This window comes from Marmota monax, unplaced genomic scaffold, assembly GCF_021218885.2.
Source record: "Marmota monax isolate L192 unplaced genomic scaffold, Marmota_monax_Labrador192_F-V1.1 WCK01_AAM20220418_F8-fsc00163, whole genome shotgun sequence".
Taxonomy (NCBI): domain Eukaryota; kingdom Metazoa; phylum Chordata; class Mammalia; order Rodentia; family Sciuridae; genus Marmota; species Marmota monax.
The window spans coordinates 927406-936199 of record NW_026693660.1 but is presented as its reverse complement, the minus strand read 5'-3'; the positions used below and the strand labels follow the sequence as shown (position 1 = coordinate 936199).

At 53.5% G+C, this 8794-nt stretch overlaps 1 protein-coding gene across 1 annotated transcript; it reads right to left on the bottom strand.

Annotated features, from left to right (window-relative positions):
• Positions 1–3002: 3002 nt before the first annotated feature.
• Positions 3003–7486, bottom strand: Tmem121b (transmembrane protein 121B). Its single transcript, XM_046459828.2, has one exon. It carries the CDS (start codon positions 7345–7347, stop codon positions 5590–5592), a length of 1758 nt encoding a protein of 585 aa, XP_046315784.1. The 5' UTR covers positions 7348–7486; the 3' UTR covers positions 3003–5589.
• Positions 7487–8794: the final 1308 nt, after the last annotated feature.

Here is an 8794-nt window from a genome sequence, read left to right as displayed (position 1 = left end):
CCTGGTGGCCTCCCCTGGTCCTGGCACTGGACCTCACTCTTGTCTATTTAGGGCGGTAAACACAGGTGGTCACCCAGTAGAGCCAGCCTTGTCCATTCATGGAACAGGGAGACCCCCTGTCGTGATGTGAAGGGTGACAAGAAGTCGTGTCCAACATGCCCCTACTCCCTGGTACCTAGATTCCTTTCGGAGGAGGAGCAGCCCCTCGGGTTGTGAACACTGCAGTAGGAACTAGCTTACTGGATCCTTCCAGATGTAATTGTGACCCAAGAGGAGGAGGGGAGGCAAGCTGCCACTGGCCAGCCCCCCACCTGAGCCCTCGCCCTAATAGGGTGTCCCACTGGTTGGTTTTGCTCACCTCTTCCATGGGACTCACATAGAAACTGAAAAACAGCCCTGCTTTTTAGCCAGTACTGAGCTTCAGTGGAGGGAAAGGTGAACTGGAGGCTCCCAAGGTGCTGCAGATTCTGGAGGTGACAGACCTGGCTTCCCTTGCTTACTGCAGTGTGGCATTCACAAGCCTCCTCATTTTCCCAGGCCTCAGGAAAACAGATGACAAGGAGAAAATGAGCTAATCCCACAGTCAAGGGTGGGATCTGTTTCTGTGTTCCTTCTTGGAGCCAGCCCTGAAGGGTCAGATTGTCCCCTGCGTTGTCATGCTGGTCACCAGAAGCTCTTCTCCACCTTTCCCAGGGGCGTTCTGACATGTTCCAGCTGACCAATTGGTGAGCACCAGCTGACCTAACTCTAGTACACAAATGCAAAACATGCTTAGCCAAATTAATCTTATTTTACACCAGATTTAAGAACGTGTTCTTATATTGTTCTATAATTGTTCTGCATGTCAATTTGGTCCCCAGTTGGGATTATCAGTGTCTTGAGGAAAAGTGCCATTTTAGCAAATGTCACCTCATCCACTCTTACCACAGGTCTGTGAGGTAGACTCTTTGCCCCTGTTTATAAATGATGAACCAGTTCCAGGTCTGGGGATTGCCCAAGCCACACAAACAGATTCCCTGGTTCTTCCACGCTCTGATTTGGCCTCCTGTACCCTGCTGGACCAGACTGCTACAAAGCCTTTGGAATAGCAGAAAGCAGTAGACTATAGAGTAACAACACAGAGTGGGGTGAATAGTACTGGCTGCCTTTGTGCTAAGAAAAAATTACTGTGGTTTTTTTTTTTTTTTTTGGTGCAGACCCAAGATTCTGCCTTAGACTTAATAGTTTCCTTCCTGTTCATAAATAAATAAATAAGACATGGCTGTTTCTTCTCATTCATACATAAGAATGCATGCTTCTGGCTGGGGCAAGAGTGATAAGGAAGGAAAGAGTATTTAAAATTGTTTCTTACCAGGCACAGTGGCACATGACTTCAGTCCCAGCCAATTAGGAGGCTGAGGTGGTAGGATTGCTTGAGCCCTAGAGTTCAAGACCAGCCTGGGTAATATAGCAATACCCCATCTCAAATGTGGCTCGGTGGTAGAGTGCTTGCCTAGTATGCATGAGGCACTGGGTTCAATTTCCAACACAAAAAAATAAATAAAGATATTGTGCCCATCTACAACTTAAAAAAATGTTAATTGTTTTTTTAAAAATAATTAAATATTTTTTTAAAAAATAATTAAATATTTTAAAAATAATTAAATATGGGGCTGGGGATGTGGCATGCGTGCGGCCCGGGTTCAATCCTCAGCACCACATAAAAAAAAAAGATGTTGTGTGCGCCGAAAACTAATAAAATAAAATAAAATTCTTTCAAAAAATAAAATAAAATAATTAAATAAAAATCTGTTTTCTCTAGCCTTTCCCCCTTTGGAAAGCTATTCTGGGAGAAACTCAGGCAACTGGGGGAGTCCCTCTCCACAGTTAGCCACACCTACAGAAGACCTGGCTAGAACCCCCAGCCCCAGGCCATAGCCTTCTGCCTCCCCAAATCACTCCAACTACCTAGCCAAGGTGTACCCACAATGTTTATACCAACATATGAAATGACAACAACGAATGTCACAGTGACATTTAAGAATTCAGTAAGGAAATCAGGACAGGAAGATCTTAAAACAAACCACACAGGAAGCTTGTCACAAGTCTCAAGTTTTTTATTTTCAGAACAGAGTCTGGTTTTATTTTTAAAAAGAGAAAGAAAAAAAAGTGATAAATGCTAGTGAGGTGCCACTTCCCTCCTTCTGGGCTCTAGCTCCCAGCTAGTTCTCTTCTACAAAAATCCACCAGCTCATTATCAGGGCATACTAAAAGGGAATGGTCTTAGCAAGATTGTGCTGCATGATTATAATCTCAGCTGCTCAGGAGGCTGAGGCAGGATGATTGCTTGAGCCCAGGAGTTTGAAGCAGCCTGGTTTCAAAGGGAGACCCCTTTTCAATCAATTGATAGTCTTTAGAGAGAGTCTAAATGGGTAAGGTTTGAGGGGTTCAGGTAGAGGACCCACACACATGTTCAAACGTCAGGAGCAGGCAGGTCTAGATTCTGAGCCCAGAGTTCTTTTCTGTAAACCATACTGCTGGCACAGGCTTCAGGGACAGCACATTATCCTGGTCATCAGACCCTCGGGGAACATCTCAGGTTTAATCCCTGCAATTTAAATGGCCTGGAATGCAAGGAAAGGGGGCTGGGAATGTGGCTCAGTAGTAGAGCATTTTCCCCAGGAAAACAAATAAAAATAAATATTTTTTTAAGAGAAGCTTTAAGTAACATTTCTTATTGACACTGGAAAAGGGGGAATGAGTGAAAGACTCAAATAAAACATACCAAACTGGGCATGGTGGTGCATGTCTGTAATCCCAGTGGCTCAGGAAGCTCAGTCAGGAAGATCATGAGTTCAAAGCCAGCCTCAGCAACAGCGAGGCGCTAAGCAACTCAGTGAGACCCTGTCTCTAAATAAAATACAAAAATGGGCTAGGGAGTGGCTCAGTGGTCAAGTGCCCCCGAGTTCAATCCCCAGTACCCTCCACCCCACCCCACCCCACCCCCCAAAAAAAACACCAAAAGGAAGGGACCTGCCTCCTAAGCACAAATTAATTGTGCTCAATGTATAAAAGAGGATGCTGGGAGTGAGAGGGGGAGAAGGGACCTTAGGCAGGACTTGAGCAGGCCGGGCCTCTGCCAGAATTGGCCCCATTGCCATCATCTCCACAGACCCAGGGAAGTGGCAGCTCACTGGAACCTATCACGCCCCCAACCAAAACCCAACAGCACTCAGAGTTCATACCCAGTCACTCAGCAGGGAGATGGCCATCAAAAGAGTAGAACAAAGGTGGGTCAGGGGCCAGCCAGGGCCAGCCATGGCTCAGACATAATGTCCTTTCACAGTCACTGAGATTAGGTAGCAGAAAAACAGCAAAGCTGGAGAGAAGATATGGGAATAGCAGGAGCAGCTGTCAATTCCCACCTGGGCCTGGGCCCCAGAACCTTGAGTCCAATCAAAAGAAAAGAAGGGGAGTCAGTCTTGGGGTGGGGAGAAGGCAGAACAGATTTGTTGTCAAATCCAGCCAGCCAGTGCAGTGCAAGAAGGGTGAGAGCCCAGAGGGTGCTGACTGTAAACCTTTCCCCACCCTTGCCGGCGCAGAGCAGGGCAGGCTCCAGAGCACTCTGGTCAAGCTTTAGCCCCTCACGGATCTGTCCACATGGATGGCTTCTGCCCACAAGCCCCCAGGCAGTTGGGAGGGAAGAAACCCCAAGCATCCCCTTGGTTTCCAAAGGATCCCAGCTGAACCAAAACAAGAGGTTATTTTGGCTGGGTGTCCTGGCTGTGGGATTAGTGCACTGTCATGACTTGGCACTCTGGGCCCCTCCCTGTGCTGAGGACTCTAGAGAAGGCTAGAGACAATGCAGTAGGAAAAGACCCTGCAAGCCCACCCCAGCCCTGGTGCCAACAGCACCTGCTCTTCCAGCCTGAGGCTGCAAACACATCCAGAGAAGAAGCAGGGAATGTTCCACAAGTATATCCTGGCTGGCTCCTCTCCTACCTACCCTTACAGAGAGCACTAAAATCAGGGCTTTCAAGAGACCTAAATACAAAGAATGCTACACTAGGAAGGTAACTGAGGCCAAGAAAGTAAAAATAATATATTACTCAAAGACAGTGAGTGAACGAGAATCTATGTCTTCCGGATCCTGGCCCAGGGTTTGTTACACTACATAGAACTCCCAAAGCAGAAGAAAGAAGGGGAACCCAAAATTCCTAAAATTTTGCCCCCATCCCATTCTATTGTGGGTGGGGGAAAGTGAGTATTTCCTGGCCTTGGTCCCTACCTTCTTCCTGCACACTTACCACCCCTAAAAATACTTATCCTGCCTCAAGGATTCCAAGAGTGATGTCCCACCCCAAGTTTGTAAGTGGGCAACCCTGCTCGTCTCTTGTCATCACCTTGGTAAGAGGAACAGTATGAGGGAAAGCTGGCCAGGCAGGGAGGGTTCTGCAGCCTGCCTTGTTCCTAGTGAGTTCTATAAGCAGAGCAGAGACAGAAAGGTCACTGCCGCTTTCCTGATCTATACTAGTTCCCTGGAGGAGAAACAGATGGGGACTGGGAGTCCTACTCCCCTGGGTCCATGGGAAGTCCAACTTCACATCAATCCAGACACTAAAGCTGCTTCTCTGAGCCAGTTCTAACCCAGCCAGCACCAGTACAGGAAGGATAAGCATTCTGGATGCAGATGAGGAAAAAAGATGGGCAAGCCAATGGCTGATACTCCACAGACCCTGTAATCACTGGCACCAAACCCCAATGGGACCTGGGGCCACACTGAACACAACTTTTATATTTTCTTTATTTTTTGCAAGCAGCATCAGTGCATGATGCAACAAAGTGGAAAGCACAGAGGTAGAAATGCTCACTCACCCAAGAATGGGTGCTGTTTGGTCCTTAGAATATGGATCCCTCCTTCCAAGCTAAGAAGGGAGGAGTGGAATTGAGGAAGACCTGGGAGAGCTTCTCCCTTGAGGAAAGCAACTGTGTAACTCCAAGGCCCACTCTCCTGGGGATTCGTGGTCAAAAATTCAGGCAGGAAAGAGGAGATTGATGGTAGTGGAGGGTGGGCAGCAAAATTTTCCCCAACCCCCCTTGTGGTTGCAAGGATCACAGGGTAGACACAAGGAAACAATGCCTCCTCCCCCCCGCCCCCCACCTCTCTCTTCATCTACTTTCTGGAATAGATACACAAGGAGAAGAGTGGATTTGGGGTCAATGGCCTCAAACCACAGCCTAAAAGATGCTGGTGAAGGCCCAAGGTGCAGCCCCCCTGCCTGGATAACCCCCTTTCCTCCATTCTCTCCCACAATGGATGGGAATTTGGGTGAGGCAGGGAAAGCAGGAAGCATAGTCATCCAGTCCGTGGAGGTCAGTACTGGGGTAGGATATGGAAAAAGGAGCAAAGGGTAAGTGGACCCACCTCCCCCACGGTTACTGCTCCCTCTGAGTTGTCTTTACCTAAAGTGTGCAAAAGGATGTGCTGGCCCTCAACCCTAGTAAAAGTCACCTCTTCCCAACAAAGCCTAACCAAATCCCGGGAACAGGTCTGAGGCCATAGGGCCTGGGGCCTCAACCTCAAAGCAAGGCTCCCTCTCATTCACTCCCTCAATTCTGGGAAGCAACAGCCAGTGTGTTGACATAACCATGGGGACCCCCCTCGTTCTCAGAGATGCAGTGGCCCAGCTGGGAACCTCCCTGAGGTGGTGGCGGCGGGGGCGGTGGGGCAGAAGGTGGAGCACCATAACTGCCTCTGGCCCGACTAGGGGAGGTCCGACTCCCCCGGTCCCAACAGCCCTCTAGGGCCTCCAGGCCTCGGCAGCCAAGGAAGAAGAGGTTCTTGAGCATAAAGATGGAGAGGGGCTGCTGGTAGCTCACCACTAGGAGGCACCGCAGCGCTAGCAAGGGCACGTCCACCAGGCAGCCACCTAGTAGGCGCAGAAGGCGGCTGCAGCTGCCAGGGCCTGAGGCCTGGCCCCAGGACGACGCTGCCACCGCTGTGGAGTTGAGCTCGTAGAGCCAGAGCACCGGCGAGGCAAGGGTGAGGAAGTAGACAGAAATAAGCAGGTATCGCAGGTGCGCGGGCAGCGGCACCCGCCCTTCCAACATCAGCTCCACCAGGGTAAAGCTGTCGAGCAGATCTAGACACGTGCCCAAGAAGCAGCCAGCAGCGCGGTGTTGCTGGGGCTGCAGGAGCAGGGGTCCCGCAGAACCTGGGGGCGCGCCCGCCTCGCTGATGGCCCGCACCAGGCTGTAGAGCAGGGGCACCGACAGCGCCATGGTGAGGCGGAAGCCGGTGGTGCCGAAGGGCGCGCGCAGCTCAATGAGGTCCAGGATGGACGTGCCGAGGATAAGCACCACCTTGGGCGTGAAAGCGATGGAGTAGATGAGCCAGGCCAGGTAGGCGAAGGCGAACTCCCCCGCCGTCCCGGTCGCCCCCGGGCAGCTCCCTGGGCCTCCGGCGCTCGCGCGTCCGCCGCGCGCCTTGGCCCCGGCCGGGGCCCCAACAGAGGCTGTTGAGGCAGCGGGCAGGTGCAGAGGAGGCGCAGCGTGGTGGTGGTGCTGATGGTGGTTGTGCGCGACAGTCACCGCGCCGCCCCGACGGCCCCGGCTGTTCTTGACGAAGAAGATGGCCCAACCCACCACTACCACCAAGTCGGTGGCGATCCAGGAGCACCAGTACAGGTCAGTGACGGCGATGAGATACAGGTCTAGCAGACCGCCTTGCGCCAGCAGTAGCACCACGGACAGCGCCTGGTAGCCCCAGCGGCACCCCGGGCTTGGGGTGCAGCCGCGACGCCGACCCCTGCGGCCAGACCGGGCCGGGCGGCCGCAGCAGCAGCAACACGAGCAACAGGAAGCCCCGCTGCCAGTCCCGGTACCGCCCGCGCCCCCGGCGGAGCGGCCCCCTGAGCCCCCGACGGCCCCAGCCGCTGCGCCCCCGCCGAAGTCCGCAGCCGTCATGCTGCAAGAGGAGGTGGGCGTGGAAGTGGAGGATGTGGTGGCAGTGGAGGAGGAGAAGGCGCCCGGCGCGGAGTCGGCGGCCGCTGCGCCCCCCTGAGCCAGGGGTCCCGGGAGCGCGGCGGCGGTGGCCGGCACCAGTGGCTTGCTGATGCTGATGCTCTCGTCGTCTTCCTCTCTCTCTGCGCCGGTGCTGCTGCTTGGGGAGCAGCCGCCCCCGCCGCGTCTGCCGCCTCCTCCCCCCCGGCTGGTACTGGTGCTGGTGCTGCTGTCGCCGGAGCCTCTCCGGCCGCGGGAGGAACCCCCCCGGAGGAAGAGGGGCTGTAGCCGGGCGGCGGCAGGGGGCGGCGGAAAGGAGCCAGACGAGGATGAGACCGCGCGAGGGTTGCTGAGCGCCGGGTGCATTGTCCTCCCAGGGGCTCCGAGGTCTGCCCAGCTGCTCCCTCCCCGCCAACCTCGGGCTGGCGAGGCGGCCGAGGGGAGCCGGGGCCAGCAGCCGCCGCCTCCTCCCCAGCTGCCGGGACTCGTACCCGGGTTGGGCAGCACCGAGATCCGGACTGGAGCCACAGGACTGGGCGAGCCGAGCCCTGGGTGGCTGGGAGCGGGGGGTAGGAGAGGAGCTGAGCGGACCGCGGGGATGGTGACGGCGGGCGAGGCGGGGGCGGAGGCGGGGAGCGAGCCCAGCCGACAAAAAAGGGAGCTGGCGGCGGGGAAACCAGGACTGGATTCAAGGGGGAGAGGAGAGACCAGAGGAGGAGAAAGCCTGGCTTGCTGGATCAGAGGGAAGAAAAGGAGGAGGAGAATGCTGAGGCATTAGAGTCGGGGTGGGGAGTAGTGTGGGCCTGGAGGATGCAAAGAAAGGCGCAAGTATCCGCCAGAATGAGGAGGAACGAGGCCGACTGGTGGGGGCGACGGTAGGAGGACATTAGCAAGCACAGGATTCCTAAGGAAGTCCTTTGGGAGTTCCACTAGCTGAATCCTTGGAGCATCCATCAATGGTTGGATGACTTTGGTCTTGTTATAGACGCCAAGCACAAGACTCAGGCCACACGTTCAGGCTTCTGCACCTGGTCAGCGTAGCTCCTATTGCAGTCAGCAGCAGGACAGCTTCCCCCACCCCACCCCACCCGGTGCCCTTTCCACTGGGCAATCCTGCCTCTCTTAAGGCATTAAAAACTGATGGAGGAGTCAGGCAATACGGATTTTTAAAAGGCAGCCCTAAAAATATAGTTCTGCATATTCATGCACCCAGCACTGAATTCTGGGTCATCCTCAAGGAAGCTCCATTTTCCAGTGGATCAGGAAGTTCCCTGAATGTAAGTATTTAGGGAGAGAGAAGGAATGAAGGGATTGATGGAGAGGCCCCCAGTCAAGCAAGGCTTTGGTATTTATTCTCAAAGGTTTTTAAACAGGTGTTGGAAGTAACAAAATGTATCTAGCACAGAGGAAAACAAAGGGCCATTAAGACACATGGTCACCTGATAAAAACCAAGGCTCAAAGGGGAAGCCAGGGAATGATACAACCTGCCAAAGCAGAGAAGGAACAGTGAATGGACTATGTCAGCCACCCTGCACCAACAAGCTCAGAGTTCATACTGACTCACCCACATGGGCCTTAGACCATAGCATGGGCTGTATATCCAGGCAGACACTCGGCAATAGGGGAATAGGAGCTTTCTATGATTAGAAATTTCTATGACTAGAACATTTGGGGCTCAAGAAAGATTTGGGACTCCTATATAATCCCATTCCCAGCCCTCATTGAAGCTAGGCAGGAGGCTTGCCTGTATCTTCCTCCTCCTCCACATCCTTCAGGCTGCAAGCTCCCCACCCTGATTTCATTATTTTAAAG

What these genes read in the sequence shown, in the direction of transcription:
- Tmem121b (XM_046459828.2), bottom strand. Translation starts at nt 7,347, where the DNA reads ATGCACCCGGCGCTCAGCAACCCTCGCGCGGTCTCATCCTCGTCTGGC.